General features: G+C 39.3%; 2 protein-coding genes across 2 annotated transcripts; both read right to left on the reverse strand.

Annotated features, from left to right (window-relative positions):
• Positions 1 to 95: 95 nt before the first annotated feature.
• c8g (complement component 8, gamma polypeptide) lies at positions 96 to 3,890 on the reverse strand. The gene is made up of 7 exons (XM_051686902.1): positions 3,584 to 3,890; positions 3,366 to 3,502; positions 2,863 to 2,933; positions 1,519 to 1,626; positions 1,195 to 1,296; positions 960 to 989; positions 96 to 257 (listed from the first exon to the last, which is right to left on the reverse strand). The coding sequence occupies exons 1-7, from the start codon at positions 3,755 to 3,757 to the stop codon at positions 247 to 249; spliced, it is 633 nt and encodes a 210-aa protein (XP_051542862.1). The 5' UTR covers positions 3,758 to 3,890; the 3' UTR covers positions 96 to 246.
• Positions 3,891 to 10,098: 6,208 nt separating this feature from the next.
• On the reverse strand, positions 10,099 to 21,320 carry armc3 (armadillo repeat containing 3). The gene is made up of 18 exons (XM_051687092.1): positions 21,150 to 21,320; positions 20,945 to 21,012; positions 20,743 to 20,860; positions 20,482 to 20,607; positions 19,557 to 19,625; positions 19,246 to 19,418; positions 18,807 to 19,001; positions 17,635 to 17,818; positions 15,630 to 15,782; positions 15,358 to 15,466; positions 14,943 to 15,192; positions 14,598 to 14,734; positions 13,781 to 13,949; positions 13,003 to 13,103; positions 11,714 to 11,812; positions 11,384 to 11,578; positions 11,098 to 11,260; positions 10,099 to 10,885 (listed from the first exon to the last, which is right to left on the reverse strand). The coding sequence occupies exons 2-18, from the start codon at positions 20,996 to 20,998 to the stop codon at positions 10,682 to 10,684; spliced, it is 2,499 nt and encodes an 832-aa protein (XP_051543052.1). The 5' UTR covers positions 20,999 to 21,012; positions 21,150 to 21,320; the 3' UTR covers positions 10,099 to 10,681.
• Positions 21,321 to 21,706: the final 386 nt, after the last annotated feature.

Below are 21,706 nucleotides of genomic sequence, written 5' to 3' on the forward strand. Positions count from 1 at the left end.
TGGAATGGATTGGGGAAAATCACCACTTTCGTTGAACATACTGTCAAACTAGAAAACTGAGAAAATTATATATGTAAGCAAATAAACCCTTAAAATGGTATATAAAAAAAAACTTTATTGTTTTTAATTATTTGCATGCTGATCATCAGACTGTTTTCTCGTTTTGCTCAGGTCTGATTGATGGGTACTGTTGTATGTCACAGTCACAGGCGTTCTGCAATACAAATGCTGGTCCACCACAGCTCATTAGGTCATTTCTGGTGGGCAAAACAAGAGCAGAGCTGTTAGATTTTATTTTATTTATTTATTTTATTTTATTTATTTATTTTTCGGATGGGCAACAAGTTTGTGCAAAATTATACAACATTATAGGTTCTTTGTGTTACAAAATCTAACTAAGGTTATGCAAGTTTAGCAACGCCTGCCTTTTAAACTGAAAACGTGATGTTAACAGAAGAGATACGCAATTGGCTGGCTTGGCTCTTTTTGAACCATGTAAAATTGCTTTCAGCCAATCAGTAGTAGATCTTTGCCCAACACCCAGAAGCAACGGAACAAAGCTGCACTATAGACCAAAGAGTCATTGCAGCGAATCGGTTCGTTCAGACGGTTCGTTTTAATGATCTACTTCAAATCCAAACCACCGTTTCCTTTGAGTTCGCGGTTCATTAAACTATGTGTTCTTTATATGTAAGGAAATAAATATGTAGTTAAACATTGTGCATTATCTGTGTACTCAAATATGCTGTGTTGATTGCGTCAAATGTACTTCATTACAGTGGAGTGATTTACATGCGCCTTTAGAATCGGTTCGACCGAATCATTAATTTTTTTAAAAAAGAACCGTTACAAAAGTAACGAGTACCGAGCAAAATACTGTATGGTGTCGTTTTGTAAATGTAGTCAAAATGTAAATGACACAGGGAGTCGTGATTAAACTAAATAAATGCAGATCTTACCCAGCATCTTATCTGGCGACTGGCAAAATCCTGGAAAAGAGTGTTGTGTCATAAAGTTGACAGTAACTTGATGTATTATATTATATTATATTATATTATATTATATTATATTATATTATATTATATTATATTATATTATATTATATTATATTATATTATATTATATTATATTATATTATATTATATTATATTATATTATATTATATTACAGTTAACCTATTGCTGTTTGTCTCACCATAGTCAGGAAACTGGAAAACAACATCCAATCCCAAATTGAATGTCTTTGCTCGATTCTCAAATTTATCCACTATATCATCAGGCACGTCACTGGACCGTCCTTTCAAAAGAAAAGAAACTTTGGTTAAAACAATGCACTTTTTTCCACAGATTTCAGTATTGAAGAACAATCACAGTCACATGGCCTTTAATGAGCTATTCCCTTATGGAACTAAAGATTAAACACACAAAGATACTCAAGCAGACGGTGTACTTATTATTGTGGCATGATGCCATTAATAGAGGAGGGTGAGAAGATTAATACAGACACAGGAACACCTACCATATAATTTCATGGTAATTTCCCCTGCTCTCTTGAAAGCCAACACAGCATAGGAGCTGTAGTTCGTCTCAAGCACAATTATCTCCACATCCTCCTTAGGTCTCTTCCCTGTGTGATGACAGATTTGATAATAGTGTTAATTTGCAGTGACCCCCAAAAGTACTTGGACACTTAAGTTACATTTAAAAATGAATGAATGCTATAGCATTAGATTAAAAATATATCAATCCAAGTTGCATGTATTTTAAAGAAAGGCAATAGCACAAGTACCAAAATTGTTTTTTAAAGATAAAACTATATATATACAGTACTGTGCAAAAGTCTTAGGCACATAAGATGTTTCACAAAAGCATTTGTCTTAAGATGGTTATTTATATCTTCAGCTTTAATGTGTCAATAGGAAATATAAATGTTAGACTCCCAAACATTACTTTTGCAAATAGAAAAGATTAGAATAGAAGAACAGGGAGCCCTGCAACAGATGCCATTGCCCCCACAAAGCCCCCCACTGAATATTAAGTCAGTCTGAGATTACATGAAGAGACAGAAGCAATTGAGACAGCCTAAATAGATAGAAGAACTGTGGTGAATTCTCCAAGAAGCTTGGAACATCCTATCTGCCAACAACCAAGAAAAACTGTGTCCAGGAGTACCTAGGAGAATTGGTGCTGTTTTAAAGGCAAAGGTGGTCACACCGAATATTGATTTAGCTTTTTTTTTATGTTTACTGGACTTTGTATGACATTAAGTGATAATTGAAAACTATTTATGCCATTATTTTTGAAGACATCCCCACTATGCAACATTTTTCACAAGTGCCTAAAACTTTTGCACAGTACTGTAATTTTCAAAATTAAGTCAAAACTTATTTGAACACATTCTGGTTGTCAAACTTAGTGGAACATGTTCATAGTTGATGTAATGAACTACTGTGGTTGGCTATCCTTTCAGGGCACTTGTGTGAGCCTGATGGCTAAGAAAATGGCTGAACAAAGTGCACTTAGTTCTGAGAAAAGGTTTTGAATCATTTGCAGTTGCTACTTGGTTTCACATTTTGTTATCCAATGCAATGAAATTCATACAATTTAAGTGTGGGTGATTAGTGTCTTGAAAATGCTGCTTGTTTTTCTGTTTTCTGTTCTCCTGAATATTTTGGCTAAGTCTTTAAAATGACAAAGGTTAAGAGAGTGCTTTCCATTGCATAACAGTTGTCAGTTGTAATCAGTCCAAGCCAGGGAGCATTTCACAACAAAGCAGAGCCTTCAATTTAGATAGAGGTATGAATGGCAGGCTTTGTTCCCTTGTCTGTTGGTCAGCAGGGCTCTGTCTGCATCAGATACCCACCTTTGAGAAGAAGACGGCCAGGGGTCGTTGTCTTCATGTAGTTCTGCTTGATCTCCCAACACTCATAATTTCTAACATTTGAAAAAACACAATGGCTGAGCAGATGGAGAAGAGTATCATTCATTTTCAATGAAACACATCAACATTTTTTTTTTTTTTTATGTTGTAAAATTTTTAAAAGAAATGCAATGCCCCATGTAAAATTAATTAACATGCTGAGCATTGTAACATGTTTTATCATGACTCTCCAATGCTTTAGCTTGCAGCTTGTGTGCATGCAATTATGTGATACACTGATTGCCAAAGTTGATTTCTGGGGGGGGGGTATGACTCATGGTCTACCTGTACAATTTTATTAGTTAGTTAAGGTATATATAAAAAACCTGTTATGTGGTAGTTAGACAAAGAACACAAGCACACAGAAAAACCAGCTTAGATCAGCTTTAAAACAATGAATATCAATCTACAGTTCCCTCTTGTGGCTAAATAAGTACTGTACCCACAGTTTTCTCAGAGTGCTTGTAGACACCTTGTCACCCGTTACATCTAAAGTTATAGCTGTGCTCTCCACTTTGAAGCCACTCTCCAGAAGATTCTTACACCGTGATGCCACAGTAATCAGGTACCACTTGCCACTCATCTAGGGAGCAAACTCTGAATGTGAGTGAAAGAAAATTAATAAACTCGATTTTTGAAAGAATTGAAAGACGTTGAAATATACCTGATCAATGTTGATGTTCTGAACTGGAGCTAGTTTTTCAATAGCCTTTTCTGCCTCGGATTGCTTTGGCTTCGGTGGAGGTATTGGTTTAAAACGTGCTCTTCGTGCCTGAGCAGGTACCCAAAAACTGAGCCAGACCAGCACACACAACAGATGCAGCCAGAAGCGAATCATTGCAACTTTTAATTAGTTCTTTTTATCTTTTCGTTTACCAATATACCATATATTAATTCTCCCCGTGGGTCTGTCAGAGCTTTGCTAACAAGGACAGTCTGCTTTCTGGTAGCTGTTAGTCAACTGTCCAGTGTTGCCACACACAGATTAGGATAATGACCCTCTGCTCAGGGTTTATGATTAACTCCCCAACATGCACACAAAAACAGACATATTAAAATACCAATCATTTCGCAGATTTCTTACAATGTACAATTTAATTAAACCAAATCTGTCATTTACAAGCAAAAAAAGTATTTTTTGGGGGTTGGTCATTTAGTGTTGGCATTCTCAGATTTTAATGTACAGTGGTGTGCTAAAAATACAAGACATGATAAACAACTTTATCTATTAAAAAAAAAGATCAGATCTCAGTGTAACTGCATGTCACAATGTTCAGTTGTTATTCAAATGCTGTTTGCTTTCTTTATGTACACTGAATAGCTGTATAATAATGTCCATGGATCTCATTTCTGGTCTCAGATTTATTTTTCTCTGGGCTGAAATTTCAGAGCTTTGCTGTTGATGCAGAATCATTGGCCAGTCGGATCTGGACCATCATCGAAGACATGTCCAAGATGTGCATCACACTGCCAAACAAAATGACATTTTATAAAGTGATACTGTGCCATTTCTATAAACCAATTTGAACTGAGGTGGGATGTATTTGAAAATTGAAACTATTTATTAGATTTCATTGTATGTTTGCTAAACACCAACATCAGAGTTTACGGGAAAACACAATGACTGAACTGGTTAGCATCATTGCCCCCTACACTCACATGTTTGCAGATAACCTCTGTACCTGTGCTACCAAGAGAGTTGTCAGGGTGACGGACAGTATTGGCATGGCTCTCATCTTTTTCCCATGTCCCAGCATCATATTTAGCTTCTGAGCTGTTGGAGCCAAAAGCAGAGTTGTAATTATTTTTATAAGTCTTTGTAAATTTATGTAAAGCATATGTACACTGTATACAGTGTATACTGTGTGTGTGTATATATATATACATACTGTGTATCCTTTACATAAAAATCTTTATATATATAAAGAATTAGAATGACATTTTAACTGTTTTATCTCTTTTAGGTGAACTTTATATCTCTGATTGACTTAAAGCTTACCTGAAAAGAGGGGAGTCACAGCAAACACAATGGTACATGCCCACCTCATTGTGGTTCAAGTAAATGCCACTGAACGGCTATAAAAGAAATACTATTGTGGCAGCGGGGGCATGGTCGAGTGTCCGTCCAGAGAGAGAGAAAGCGGTAAGGACGCTTACACCTGAGCTAGATTATGTCTAACACCTGTCTCTAATTCCAGTGAGCATGGGGAGAGTGGCATATAAATGGCCACACCACCAACAGAGAGGCAGAGAGAGAGTCTGGCACAAGGTAGCTTACAGTGCTCATGGAAGCTGATGTGTTTATGTTTGTGAAGCTAATGTGTTTACGTTTGTGAAGCTAATGAGTTTGAGTGCCTACGTGCCTCTGAGACTGTGAGTTTGTGAAGCTGTAAAGCATTGAAGTGGCCGATTAAAAGCCTTACCTGTGTCTGGAAAAACCTGCTTCCCTGTGTCCTCCTTCCCTTCTGTTTGTGGAGTCCTTCACACTGGTGTCGCAACCTGGGATTGAAGTTGGAGGAAGTATGCCCAATGAAGTCATCACAGTTGGTAGAGATCCTCCAATCCCTCGCCGGCCTACACCAGTCCCACCAACAATCCCTGCTTGAGCTTCGCCAAGACCAAGATCGCCAGTTCTTCAAAATCCTACGAGCTCCAGCAGAGGACTGGCATGCAATCCAGAGCCTCCTCAAGCAGGAAAGAGCCCCGGCCATGACCCCGGACAACCAGAGCCCCCTGTCCCCACCCATGCTCTTGAAGATGGGGGCGGAAGATGACCCAGAAGCCTTCCTTGATCTTTTCAAGCAAACCGTGGAGATCTTGACCAGTGGGTGGCCAGGCTCCTCCTGTTGCTGTCCAGGAAAGCCCAACTTGCTGCTCAACAACTGTCGGCGGCTAACCTCCTGGCTTATGAGGACCTGAAGAAGTCCATCCTGCAGCGGGTTGGCCGCAGTCCAGAGCAGTACCGCCAGCTCTTTTGATCCATGAAACTGGAGAGGACTGGCCACCCGTTTGCTTTCTCCCAATGGCTCTGAGACTCATGCCGGAAATTGCTGCTGGCGGGGGATAGCGACATCATGGGAGTGATCGACCAGGTGGTGCTGGAGCAGCTAATCCATCGACTGCCAAAAGGAATGGCGGAGTGGGTCCAGTGCCATCGCCCGGCATCGCTGGAGGAAGCTGTCTGACTGGGGGAGGACCATATGGCAGCGTACCCATGGGCGGAAGAGCCCTCCTACTCTCTCTCCCCTCCCCCTGTGTGTTCTCCTTTCTCTTCCCCCTCCCTTCTTCCCTCTCACTCTGCTCTCTCTCTAAAACCCATTCCTGCCCCGCGGAGGCGAGGAGCCCTGCCACTGAGGCCAGTTCCCCACGTGCGAGGGTTTGCACCACCCCCAGCATCTACAGTGCCCCGCCGCTCTCCCCCTCAGGTGGAAGTGTCTGCCAATGCAGGTGAGGGCATGGTGCCTGGGCCAGCCTGCTGGAGTTGCCGGGATCAGGACACTTCCAGGATCAATGCCCTATGATGGAGCTGTGGATGGTGGTCCAGATCCCCAACACTCCGCAGACTGCCCCCGACTGGGCCGGAGTGTACCGGATACCAGTAAGTGTCAAGGGGGTACTCACCAAGCATTGGTGGACATGGGTTGTAATCAAACCACTATCCACCAACGCTTGGTTCAACACGAGGCTTTGGGCACAGCTAAAATGGTGAGGGTGAAGTGTGTGCATGGGGATATTCACAACTACCCTGTGGTGACCCTTGTGATTAAATTCCAGGGAACAAAACATAGAGTGGAGGCCGCGGTTAGTTCCCGCCTCGCCCATCTGCTGATTTTGGGGACTAATTGGGCTGAATTTAGAAATGTATTAAAGTGAATATGCATGGATGGGTCTTGCACAAAAGCGATGAGATTTGAAATGTGCGATGCTCTGGCAAGGGAGATTGAGCCGGGGCCGTCTTCATCAGCTCCACTTCAGGATGACATGAGGGGGGAGAGGCCGCGGCCCCTCCCATCCTTAGGGGATTTCCCTTTGGAGCAGTTGCAAGATGAAACCCTCAAGCACGCCTTCGACCAAGTGAGAGTGATCGATGGTCAACAGCTCCGGCCGGGTGTCGCACTTTCATATCCCTATTTCGCAGTTATAAACGAGCAGTTGTATAGAGTGATGCAGGACGCTCAAACAAAGGAAGATACAACCCAGGTTTTAATACTGTGGAGCTGCCAGGAAATGGTGTTCCAGGCAGCTCATTATAATTCGATGGCGGGTTACTTAGGGGAAAGTAAAACACTGAACCGACTAATAGCCCGTTTTTCTGGGCCGGGCATTGGTGGCGATGTTCGCAGGTGGTGTGCGGCATGCCGCGAATGTCAGCTGGTGAATCCACTGGCCACCCCAAAAGCGCCATTGCGGCCCCTTCCACTGATCGAGGTCCCCTTCGAGAGAATTGGCATGGACCTCATCCGGCCATTAGAGCAGTCAGCATACGGACATTGCTTTGTGTTAGTCCTAGTGGACAATGCAACGCGATATCCGGAAGCAGTGCCTCCACGCAGCATTTCGGCAAGTAGTGTTGCAGAGGCACTCTTCAAAATAATCTCCTGGGTGGGGATTCCGAAAGAAATCCTACTGATCAGGGCACAACCTTTATGTCACAGACACTACGCAAGCTTTACGAATTATTGGGCATTAAGTCAATTTGCACCAGCGTTTACCATTCACAAACAGATGGCCTGGCAGAGCGATTTAATAAAACCCTTAAGAACATGATTCGTAAGTTCGTGCACGAGGATGCTAGAAATTGGGGCAAATGGCTCGATCCCCTATTATTCGCAGTACAAGAGGTCCCGCAAGCCTCCACTGGGTTTTCCCCATTCGAGCTGCTGTATGGGCGGTGCCCGCGCGGCATGCTTGATGTCATACGTGAAGCTTGGGAGGAGGGACCTTCAGTCGGTAAGAATGCAATTCAATACGTTCTTGATCTTACAGCAAAACTCCACACCTTGGGGCAACTAACGAATGACAGATCCGACTGTATAACATGGGAACTCGGCTGTGGGAATTTGCACCAGGAGATAAGGTACTCATATTACTCCCCACATCCAGCTCCAAATTACTCGCCAAGTGGCAAGGACCCTTTGAGGTCACACGACGAGTGGGGGATCTCGATTATGAAGTAAAGCGAACTGATAGAGGGGGCACACGTCAAATATATCTACTCAACCTCCTGAAATTGTGGAGGGAGGCAGTCCCTGTGACATTGGCTACGGTAGTACCGGAGAGGGCAGAGCTCGGGCCGGAGGTGAATACAAAACCTAATCATATCACCCCGGTCACTTGCGGAGACCACCTCTCACTGAATCAAGTCGCAGAGGTTGCCAAGTTGCAACAGGAATTTGCAGACGTACCGGGTCGTACGAACCTCATCCAGCACCACATCGAGACGGAGCCAGGGGTGGTGGTACGTAGCCGTCCCTACCATTTGCCCGAGCACAAAAAGAAAATAGTTCGGGAAAAATTGGATGCAATATTCGATATGGGGGTAATAGAGGAATCCCACAGCGACTGGTCCAGCCTGGTTGTTCTAGCTCCTAAGAGCGACGGGTCTGTATGATTCTGTGTGGATTATAGAAAAGTCAATGCGATGTCTAAATTTGATGCATACCCAATGCCTCGCATTGATGAGTTGCTCGATCGGTTAGGCACTGCTCGATTTTATTCGACATTGGATTTGACAAAGGGTTAATGGCAGATCCCCTTGACACCAATTTCCTGTGAAAAAACAGCCTTCTCCACACCGTTTGGATTACACCAATTCGTGACGCTTCTGTTCAGTTTGTTTGGGGCTCCGGCCACGTTTCAGTGCCTTATGGATCGAATCCTCAGACCACATTCTGCTAAAGCCGCTGCCTATTTAGATGACATCATCATTTATAGTAATGATTGGCAGCGGCATATGCAGCATCTGAGGGCGGTTCTGAGGTTGCTGCGACGGGCGGGGCTCACAGCAAACTCCAAGAAGTGCGTGGTTGGGTGGGTGGAGGTACAGTATCTGGGGTTCCACTTGGGCCACGGCCAGGTGCATCCCCAAATTGACAAGACTTGCTTGTCAGTGCAAGAACGTGTTCGGACTGAACGGCCCGATACTCCTCTGATGCGCGCAAACACATTGAACCCGCTCATTATGACAGTTCATGAAAATGTCATATGCTACACTTCAGTTTGAGTAATCAGTTCACGCGTGTTCTGTACTTAACTGGAATAACTGCACTTTACACTGCACAGAATTATAACGACGCAAAATAATTACAATAAAAGTAATACATCTCATAGATAAGGTAAATAATTTCTGAAATGTAAAGAAATTCAAATAGCTATAAATCGAAAAATACCGTATGCCTACCTGGTGATGAAGAAATCTCAGGTAGTACTGATTTGACACTCGCTCCCTTGGAAATGGAGGAAAACGAAATAGCAAACGTGATATTCTTCTCGACAAATCAGTTTCTGTTCTGATCTGACTTTTTCGACTCTATCAATATACAATGGCTATCCAATAGTCTGAAAAGCTGAATTGAGCTTCACTCCCTCCCTCACAGCTCAAGCACCTGCGAGCAGAGAGCAGCAGTAAATGGTCAGAACTCACAGATTTTATGGGTCATGGTCGACTGGCTTAAACTGATCAAACTTTGCACCTGCTGTCACTGGACTAAGTTTATTATGCATGTCGGAGTTTTAAATTATTATTATTATTATTATTATTCTCGTTTTTTCTTTGTTATCAGAATGTTCTCGCTTATCATCGTATAATAGACTTTGAACTTCACGTTGAAACTGTTATAATTAAAGATAATGCAATGTAACAAATATTCTACCTAAATTACATAGGTATGTAAATATGAGACAAAAAAACTGTTTTTCTAATAATTTATTGGGACTCATTCACTTCACTGAGTAAAATATATAAAGTGTGAAATAATGTAGGCCTATTAACCCCCTTCCACATGCACTGCATTGTCTTTAAAGGAATAGTTCACCCAAAAATGAAAATGATCTAATCATTTATTCACCTTCATGCCATCCCAGATGTGTATGACTTTCTTTCTTCTGCTGAACACAAACCAAGATTTTTAGGAGAATATTTCACCTCTGTAGTTCAATACAATGCAAATTAATGGGTGCCAAAATGTTGAAGCTCCAAAATCCACATAAACATAAACAAGTAATCCATAAGACTGCAGTGGTTTAATCCATGTCTTCTGAAGACATATGATAGGTGTGGCTGAGAAACAGATCAATATATAAGTCCTTTTTTTACTATCACTTTCCTCTTTCACTTTTACATTCTTCTTCTTTTGCTTTTGTTGATTTGCATTCTTCGTGCATATCTCCACCTACTGGTCAGGGAGGAAAATGTGTGGTAATAATGGACTTAAATACTGACCTCACTCTCACCTATCATATTGCCTCAGAAGACATGGATTTAACCACTGGAGTCCTATGGATTACTTTTTTGCTGTGTTTATGTGCATTTTGGAGCTTCACAATTTTGGCACCCATTCACTTGCATTGTATAGACCTACAGAGCTGAAATATTCTTCTAAAAATCTTTGTTTGTGTTCTACAGAAGAAAGAAAGAAAGTCATACACATCTGGGATGGCATGTTTGTGAGTTAATGATGAGAGAATTTTCATTTTTGGGTGAACTATCCCTTTAATTTCTTTAATGAAATTACACAACAAATACACATCTACAGTGGTACTCTCAAATGGTCTGATATGCTAGAGCTGCTGGTGAGTTGCTCTTCATGAGGTTGCCAGGTTGATGCATGAGATCTATGATGTAGCTTTCAGGTTGAGCGTGACCATAAGATCTCTTTGGGCCAGTGATGAGGAAGATTTCGTTCCAGGCACGGTTGTATTCTCCTCTAACGAGACTGCAGCTTAGTCCAATTCTGTCTGCAAGAACCTAGCAAAGATTGCATTTAATCTGTTATACACTATTGGGCAAATATGCATGTTGCCAGTTTGATGACAGCACCAGTTTTCACAAATAATCCAAGTTCTGTCATGGGTTTAAGAGAGTGGCATTCCAACATACTGTATGTATTTAATAATAATCGAGTAATGTGATGGAGTAAGAGAAGATCAATTGAGCATGTGAAATACTGTATGTAACACCTTGAAAAGTAGTGCTCTGTGGATGTAGGTGCCCTTTTTTATCTTGCCAATGGGAACAATGTTAGAATGGGCTTCAATCTTCAGCTCGCTTATGTGCAGTTCCCATAGGAAGTCATGCAGCTTCTCTTGCTCAACCTGGCCACCCATTGCATCACAAACCAACCTGGGAGAAAATCACATTGCATGTCACATTTCAGTCATGTGTATGCTGGGGAAAAGAATGAGCAGGTGTAGGAAATTAATTTGGTTATTCAAAAGCATTTGCAATTAAAAGCCTTAAACTCACTTGGCCAATGCAATATACATCCTGACCTCTTCCTGAAGTGGCAAGATGGATTTGGCTGCCTCTTTGACAAGGTTATGAAATGCAGCATCATCCGGTAGCCTCCATGCTTCATCCACCACTGTCTCCTGCTGTGGCTTACCCTCATCCTCGTCCTTCTTTTTCTCATCTTCCCTATGACCCTTCCCCTTCATTTTACTTTAGAAAGGGAAATTGAGTGAGTGAGATAAAAGGTTTATGGCGAATCCCTCTCTAAGTATGCACAAGCACATTACACACACACACACACACACACACACACACACACACACACACACACACACACACACACACCTTGGCGTTTTGCTGCTCCTTTTGCTGCTCATAACAGATGAGGTGGAAGTTTCTGTTGAACTGTCTTGCTTACGGTCCTCTGGTTCTTTGGCAATCAATCTAACAGAAGGGGAAGAAAGAAGGAACATTTCTAAACCTTATTATCCTCTATGCAGTCTACCACCCCTGGAGTCACGAGTTCAAATCCAGGGTGTGCTGAGTAACTCCAGCCAGGTCTTCTAAGCAACCAAATTGGCCCAGTTGCTAGGGAGGGTAGAGTCACATGGGGTAACCTCCTCGTGGTCGCGATTAATGGTTCTCGCTCTCAGTGGGGCGCATGGTAATTTGTGCGTGGATCGCAGAGAGTAACATGAGCCTCCACATGCGGAGTCTCCGCGGTGTCATGCATGATGAGCTCAGATTGACAGTCACAGAAGCGGAGGCAACTGAGACTTGTCCTCCACCACCCGGATTGAGGTGAGTAACCGCACCACCATGAGGACCTACTAAGTACTGGGAATTGGGCATTCCAAATTGGGAGAAAAGGGGTTAAAACAAATAAAAAAAATTTAAAAATCCTCCAGTGAGCTAAATCACAGTATCTACTAGAGCTGTGGAAAAGCTGTCTAAATCAAATGACCTTTGTGCTCACTTAACATCCAACTGACTGATTTGGATGTTAAAACCTTGGAGATCAGTGCATCAGAACGAACATAATACTTTTATGGCGATATAGTAATGTTTAGTTTGTAAGTTAAGAGTCTTTAAATGTAATTAACTGGAACTGGGAATAAATTGTGTTATTAAGGCCTCCAGTCAGCTTTGCAATTCAGTGGCAGAATTCCTTTTTCTCCTGTGGAAGCTCCAGGTCAGATTCCAAGCCAATGCATGCAAAAGAATTTCCCCTAGGGGGAAATTCCTCTATCAACATCTATCTGTTGTGCAACACAGAGAGCGTATTTAATATTCAAGTGACAGTGTGCTGCTTCAGACCTAATGGCGTGGAAGAGGACGGGCTGTGAAAGTCTTTATGCTCTACAAAGAGCTTGTTTTCTTTGTTAAGTGAGATCGCAGAAGTGAAAAGAGCAATTTCTCAGTAGATCTAAATACTGATAAAAGAAAGAAGGGAGTTCTATAGTGTTTATTTGATTAACATATCCCCAAAATGACTATGAATGCATAACATAAATGAGGATACATGTGACTTTTAGCAAGCTGTCACAGTTGCACATGGCAGTAATTAGAAACAGTAGGACAGTTGTATCAGAGCATAATGTGTTTCAAAATCATGACCCTTGGCCTTAACATACTGATCCGGGGGTTTCCCATTAACCACAATGGTGGCTCGATGTTGGTTCACAGCCTGTTTTGATATATCCTCTAAGGTAGGAACATGATGCCCCATTCTTATCTGAAGAAGAAGGAAGAAAAAACAAGAGATTGATAAATGAGAGACTTACTGATTTGTACAAGCTTAACGCTTATAGATATGAGTTTGCTTTTGAAACATTATTTTAAAATAATAATATATACACTACCAGTCAAAAGTTTTGAACACTTGACTGAAATGTTTCTCATGATCTTAAAAATCTTTTGATCTGGCGTATGCTTAAATGTTTGAAATTAGTTTTGTAGACAAAAATATAATTGTGCCACCATATTAATTTATTTCATTATAAAACTAAAATGTAATTAAAAAAAAGAAGTTTTTGAAATTGATGACTTGGACCAAATAATAAAGAAAAGCAGCCAATAAGTGCCCAACATAGATGGGAACTCCTTCAATACTGTTTAAAAAGCATCCCAGGGTGATACCTCAAGAAGTTGGTTGAGAAAATGTCAAGAGTACATGTCTGCAAATTCTAGGCAAAGGGTGACTACTTTGAAGATGCTAAAATATAACACAGTTATGATTTATTTTGGATTTTGTTTAGTCACAACATAATTCCCATAGTTTCATTTATGTTATTCCACAGTTTTGATGACTTGATGACTGAACAAAAATTATAATAAAGAATGAGTATGTGTTTCAAAACTTTTGACTGGTAGTGTGTATATATATATATATATATACTCATTATTTTTGACCTGGCCAGGGTCGTAGAAGCCATCAGTGGTCATATCAGTGGGTGACAGGTGTCCTGTCAGACTGTACTTCAAAGACAGATTGTTTTCAAGAAGCTTCTGCATGGCCACCTCACTAAACTTGTTTTTACGGTTTGGTGACAGGTTGATCTCCTGAAGTATCTCCAAAGCTCTGTAAGATTGAAAACACCAAGACCAAATTACAGAACAATAAATAAAGTGACACTTAAAAAACAGAATCCTGGGCTGACAGATAAAGTAGCCTATTTTAAACAATCCAGCATATTTCTTCAGAAATATCTGATACTTAGTATTTACTGCCATCTACTGGTTTCATTAGCAAATAGAAAAAAACAGTTATTTCTGAGTATGATCTTTTGGATTTATGGATTTGTGAAATGGGAGGGTACTGTGATAACATTTGTTTGAGGTATGAGAACTCCCTCCATATAAACCATTAATATCTTTATGTTATACGCAGTCATAAGCAATGTGGATACAATTGTCTACATTTAACTTGAACAAATTCAGTGTATGGGATGGGATTTTCAATTCAGCTGCTGAGAGAGTGACAGTAAATTTGGCATCTAACTGCGATAATCCACCGCTGTCTATTATTTTGCTCTTTTGGAAAGTCGAGAAAATGTAATAATGGATTTTTTTCTTTTGCTGTTGAAATAAATGAGAGCGCAAAAATAAGATTTGCAGTGGTCTCCCTCCCATTCATCACTACAGACGATTACCCCACAATAGTTTACTTCTGCATTACAAAACCAGGAAATGTGAAAAAGTGTCCATTAAAGCATAAAAACAGGCTTACCCTACATTGCACAATTCTATGGTAGTTATTTCATCATTTGCACATACACTAACAGCCCAGCAAGCGTTCCGCCGGATTTCAGCATTGATTGATTTGAGCAGTTTTACTAAAGGGGAAAGGCCTCCAATATTTCTGAGCTACACATCAAGAAAAACAGAAGAATAATTCATCATAAAGCACACATAATGACATGAAAAAGTAGTGTATCTTTTTATGTCCTTCACACCTGAGACACAGAAAAAGTAAATAGTGAGGTCTGTTTTTCTTACACATAGCAGTTTACTGATAAGCTGTGATGATTGCACAGACCTTTGAAATGGACTCTTTTGTGAAGTGCACTGTTACCTCTACCCTGGCCTCTGCATCACAGGCCAGTGAAGCAACAGCCTGGGTTGCACTGATCACAGTGCTTTTGTCAATGGAGCTTAGCAGCCCCACCAATGCTGGGATAGCTCCATGGCCCAGAATGCTTCTGCGCAACTCCTCCTGCGATGCCATGTGCATCAAGACTGCTGCTGCATTCACAGCAGCCCCCGTGCAGCTGTCTTGCAGCTGTCGCACCAGGAGCTCGTCACCCTCACTATCATATACTGCACTGAAAAAAGAAAAAGGAGAGGTACATGCTGTTTTAAATCCTTTAATTTTTTTGTCTTTATTTTGATGAAAAGCATTAGTGAGATTTGTAAAACAGAAGAGTAATGCTTGTATGCTAAGATTACAAGGATTATTAGCACATTGTCAAATACGTGGCAGAACTTACTAAGCATTGAGTTTGTTGCTGTTGGTCAGACTGGCCAGGGCCTCTGCTGCAGCCGTTCTCAACTCACTTCCCTCACTGTTCAGTAGCTGTACGATGACCCTGATCGCATCTGAAACACACAGACCTTTATCAGATCCTCAATAGAAATCTCAATTAACACAAAAGGGCAAGAGTGATATCTTAAATGAAACTGAAGTCAGATTAAATTAAAGAGAGTTACAGCAACAAGCTTTGGAGCAACCTTTCACACTTGATTTAAAAGGACAGATTACCCAGACATCTGAAAGTTTCCCTGCTGGACAGGTTTTTGCTAACTGTTGCCACAGCCTGGCATGCAGCAGTGCGTACACTCTCATTCTCCTGTGCAAGAAGGTCAGTGAGGGCCTTTTCTACATTATGTTCATGCAGGATTTTTCTGTTCTCACCTAATGGCATACGAAAAAATGAATTAGGCTTTCACATAATTATTAAACATGCTAATCAGTGTTGGGTAGATTATATCTGATATGTAATCTGTCCTGGATGATTACAAACTATATGACTAAAATTGTAATCAGTAACATAAAATTTGGTAACACTTTATAACTACACGGTATAAAGTATTTGTAAAGCATTTGTTTATAGTTTATTGATAATTTATAAATTATTGTTCCTACATTATTAATACATTAATAAGCTACATATAAATCATATGTTATTTGTTTCTATTCACTTTAGCAAATGATTTATTATTGTTTAATAAGTTCATATATAGGCAGTTTGATAATGTTTTTTTATCCTTAGTAAACAACTTGTTAATCATACCTAACTGATGTATATTTGTTGATGCAAACCAGTGGTAAAGAAGTGTTTATGAGAACATTAAGAAAGCATAAATTCATAGTTAATAAAGATATTACATATGTAATTAATTGGATACACATTTTTGCTTAATTAATGTGTTTATTAATGTTTTAGGAACACTTACTATTAGATCAATTAATGTGTAATAAAGGTTGTAATAAAGCACTTACTAATAGGTAGCTAAGCATTTTGCGTGACATGCTAAAGTGGTGTTTGAGCAATTAGAGGATCTCTTTTAATAAACTGTGGATTTTCCTCACTATTATTCCTGTACTTTTGTGTTGTGTCTGTTTTTTGTTTTTTTAAGCTTTAGTGTCTGTTTTGAGCCTTTGTGATTGAGATGCTGTGGAGATTATTTTTTCAGAGTACTGGATCATTAATAAATGTTTATTTAGGCATACACAGTTCTCACTTTAGATTAGGTCATGCAAAATGCTTAGTTAGCAATTAGTCAATGCTTTATTATGACCTATATATTTATAAGTAATAATTACTAAATAGTGTTACTAAAACAGTAACAAATACATTAATTACATTTAAATGTAAATCCAATTAATTACATATATAATTTCTTTATTTACTATGAATTTATGCCTTCATGTTAAAAAAAAACATTATCAAACTATAAATGAACTTATTAAATGATAATAAATTATTTGCTACTGTGAATATAAACAAATAACAAACTATTTATATGTAGCTTATTAATGTAGGAACAATTATTTATTTATATTTATAATTGACTATAAGCTGGGTCTATTGCACATGTATTTTAAGGCTCTGGATCAGACCACTCTTTTAAAATTTAAAATTTAGGAGCATAATCAGTCATTTATAGTGGTTATTACCGTTGGCTGAAAAAGTGACGGTAATCTGACTATGCACATTTTAAAATGTAATGTAATCTAATAACAACTACTTGATTTTTGTAATATAATTACAAAATCAAGATTACATGATGTAATCCATTACTACCCAACACTGATGCTAATAACTTAAATGGACAGTTCACCCCAAAATTAACATTCTGTCATCAGTTGCTCACCTCATGCTGTACCAAACCTGTATGACTTTCTTACTTTTTCAGTGGAAAACAAAAGGATATGTAAGGAAGAATGTTAACCTCAGTCACCATTCACTTTCATTGCATCTTTTTTTTCCCCGTGCAGCGAATGTTAATGGTGACTGAGGCTAACAGTCTGCCTAAAATCTTCTTTCGAGTTCCAAAGAACAAAAAGGTATTTGGGTTTGGAACAAAATGAGAGTTAGTGATGATAGAATTTTCACTTTTGGGGTGAATCCTGTTCTGTATATTGCTTTATATCAGTTTTGCACTAGTATACACAGCACAAACTGTAAAAAGAAAGGGAAAAAAAGAGACGAAAACATGGTAATATTCAAGATAAGTCATATAGAAAACAGATATTTCCGTACTGCTCTCTGCTACCCTGGATATGGCCTTGACTGCATTAGCCTGCACTTCAGGCAGTCTGGGCGTGACAACAAACTGATGTAGCCGCTCCACTCCACCCATACCCTGAAAAAGCTGCATGGAATCACTGCCTTCCAGACAGTTAGTGATAACCATGAGAGCCCCCACATGCAGGTCACTAAACTCCTGCAGGGTGGAAACACAACAGTCATTAATGCCCAGTCATGATGAAAAAGTGTTGCTTGATTTTGAACAACCAGCAGGATCAAAGTTGCTTCAAGTTTAGATTGTCATCATCTTTTCATAGAAGTTGGTTTAAGATTAATATCATGTATCTTGTACATCTCTGATTAATCCTCTATGTTCAATCCCTTACAAATCTGCAAAATCATGATATATTATAATAAAGGTGACTAAGTTACAGTGTTGAAATGCTTGAAGGGATAGTTCACCCAAAAATGAAAATTCTCTCAACATTCACTGACCCTTATGCCATCCCAGATGTGTATAAATTTATTTCTTCTACAAAACACATACAAAGATTTTTAAAATAATATATCAGCTCTTTTGGTCCTCACAATGCAAGTGAATGGTGACCAGAACTTTGAAGGTCCAAAAGGCAGCATAAATGTAATCCAAAAGACTCCACTGGCTTAATCCACTTCTTCTAAAATGATATGATATAGGTTTGGGTGAGAAACAGATCAATATTTAAGTCCTTTTCTAACTGTAAATCTACACTTTCACTTTCATATTCTGGTGTGGAAGTGACTTACACTTTCACATTCACATTCAGCCACCAACTGGTTGGGGCTGGTCAAAGGTGGTGACTGATAGTAAAAAAGGATTTAAATATTGATTTGTTTCTCACCCACACCTATCATATCACTTCTGAAGACATGGATTAAACCACAGGAGTCTTATGAATTATTTTTATGCCTCCTTATTGTCATTTTTGGACCTTCAACATTCTGGTCACCATTCACTTGCATTGTTAGGACCAACAGAGATGAGAATTTCTTCTAAAAATCTTTGTTTGTGTTCAGCAGAAGAAAGAAAGTCATACGCGTCTGGGATGGCATGAAGGTGAGTAATTGATGAAAGAATTTTCATTTTTGGGTGAACTATCCCTTTAAGTGCTCATGAATTATTTAGATGGCAATAATTAGCCTACTTTGGTTGCAAGGACTTCCAGGATTTTTTCAAAGCCCTGTGCATTCCTAAAGGCCACCCGGGTTTCACTGTCAGTTGTAATGTTCTCTATAGTGCGCAGTGCAAGTTGCTGGATAACAGGGAACTCTGACTGCAGGAGATCCAGTAACGGGGGGAGTCCATTTAGCCCATGCATAGCCGCTCGATTCTGAAAGTCCTGAGAGTGCACAAAGCCGCAAAGAGCACAAATCAATGATTTTAAGTGTATCCTTCTGGAATTCAAAAGCTTTCGCTTTTATAGCTGATCGAATATCTGTGAAACATTTAAAATACGAAACATTTCAAACTCGATTTTCGTCTAGCAACAGAATTTCCTGTTTTATAAAACACTTCCCCGAGAAATGCCTTTTAGCCTAATATGCAACAGACATTCTGTATGTCTCTGACATCTGTTGTCTTACTTGTACAAGATTAAAGATGCACTCCACAGAATTCTTTTTCACATCAGGATCTGGGCTGGATAAGAGCCGAATAAGAGGTTCAAGTCCTTTATGGTCAAATATTTGGACCTTGTAGGAGAAGTCCACTGACAGTGATGCCAAAATCAAAGTGGCAAATTCATGGACCACAACATCTTCTATGGATAAGGCAGCAGGTTTTAAAAAAGAGAGAGCAAAGAACTTATATACATATATTTAAAAAATGGCTGAATTTGAAAATGAAAAAATATAATCAGTGCCAGTTGTGCCAATGAAAACAAGTGCAACCATACCATCAGGTGATAGCTTGCTAATGATGGCAGGTAGCACATCCAATGTCTTCAAACATTTTTTAACTTCACCTGTTTAAATGTGACAAAAATGAACAATATTTTGACAAAAAATTCTATGATTCACTGTAACACTTTACATCGATGTTCGCTTTTATAAAGGGGTCCATTGATGACTAAGAAGTCATTTGCAAATGTATTATACATTATTGATAAGCATGAATAAAATTGTCTACTTTCATGCAATACTTGCCAAATCGTGAGCAATTTAACTTACATATTATAAATGCTTAACAACACTTATTCATACTTATTTTAATTAAAAATAACTTAAAAAGCGCTAATCAATAATTAATGTCTCAATGCAGCAAAATTAGACAATTATTGTGAAATTAAATTATGGGATCATGTCATTTTGCTACAGTCCGCTTTGTTTATATTTTTGTCTTGATTCACTTGTGTTGTTGCTTTCCTTGTCTCATTGATGTCAAAGGAATGGTGCTACTCCGAGTGGTATCCCATCTAGTCCTAGTTACCTAAAGTCTTCTGCAAAAACACATTTCAGGTCTTCATGCTCATACATAGCATGTATAATAAAGCCAGATACCTAAACCATACTGAACTTATGCACATTGGTTTCTAACATTGGCAACTCCATAATAAATGCTTTACAAGTGTTACTAATGTTGAACTAGTGTTATTACGCATTTTTAACATGTGAGGTAAAACAGCTCACTACTTGGCAAGTATTGCGTGAAAGTCTCCCTTTTTATCCATGTTGTTGTAACCACATATCAATTATTTTTTTAATGCATCTGCAAATGAGTTATAGCCATGATTATACCCTTTTATAAAATCTTAACAAAGGGAACTTTAATGTAAAGTGTTACCGATTTACTCACTCTGCCTATTATTGTACCGTGCTTACTGTTAGAAGCCATGATGCCCAGGGCCATGACAGAATTCTTTCGCACAGTCTTGTCTTCATGAGAAATGAGACGAGAAAGGGACTCGACTGCTCCCATGCACATCAAAGATGTCTTATTCTCATCACCTAAAAATATAATCACAGCAGCAAAACACACACACAGAGGTTGTTAGAGGAGAACCACACAAGGGAACATAGTGAGCTCTTACCTCTGTAAAATTCTCTATGACCTTAGACTGTAAGACTAGATAACATGGTTACCTTTTTCTGCAAATTTGTGGATGGCTTCACAAGCTTTTGCAAGCACCTCTTCTTCAGGGGAGCTGAGCATGAGAACTGCTGTTGCTGCATTCTTGCTCTCGATAGGCAGAGGGTCAAACTGAAAGAATATTACTTCAAACTGATTAAAAGGTAAACATGTTGAAAAGTATTGCAAGCAAGTGTGGAGAAAAAATGATCTCACCACATCCTTAGGGAATGGTTCAGACTCTTTTTTGACTTTTTTCCCCATCTGCATGCAAAGTTACCAGTCTTGGAGAGGGGATTGCAAGCACATTCACTGTAATGCCTTAAAACAGGACTAGCAAGCAATGTTTTAGAAGCAAACACAATGTGAATAAATTATGAAAATGTAGCCCAAAATAACTTCTACAAAACATAACAATTACCTGCTAAACAGAATGCTGTAGGTTTGATGTCTGTTTGGTTTGCTTCTGTTGCTAGGAGACAGATGCAGTTTGCAATTTCGTCTGAAGGTGGGGCAAGACTCCCTCTAAACCTTTTCATTTCCATATTTATTTATTAGTTTAACATGTGTCGGTCAAGAACCGTTAGGTGGCCCTGAAGTTCTAACGTTTTAAAATTGTAGAAATATAATTAGGTACATAATTAGATGAACAAGAAAAGATGAAAAGGATGGAAAACAAGGATGATAAATTCTGAAAAACAAACAAACAAACAAACAAACAGACCAACAAAAGACTCATACATCGGCATATGTACAGTGTAGTAAATGTAGATCGCACCTCCAGTTGTAGGACAATGCATACAAAAAGGGAAATATTAAATGTAAACAAGTTTTATTCATTAAAGGGATAGTTCACCCAAAAATGAAAATTCTCTCATCATTTGCTCACCCGCATGTATCCCAGATGTGTATGACTTTCTTCTGCAGAATACAAATATTTTAAGAATATTTCAGCTCTGCATACAATGCAAGTATATG

Source organism: Myxocyprinus asiaticus, chromosome 44, assembly GCF_019703515.2.
Source record: "Myxocyprinus asiaticus isolate MX2 ecotype Aquarium Trade chromosome 44, UBuf_Myxa_2, whole genome shotgun sequence".
In the NCBI taxonomy this organism is placed as follows: domain Eukaryota; kingdom Metazoa; phylum Chordata; class Actinopteri; order Cypriniformes; family Catostomidae; genus Myxocyprinus; species Myxocyprinus asiaticus.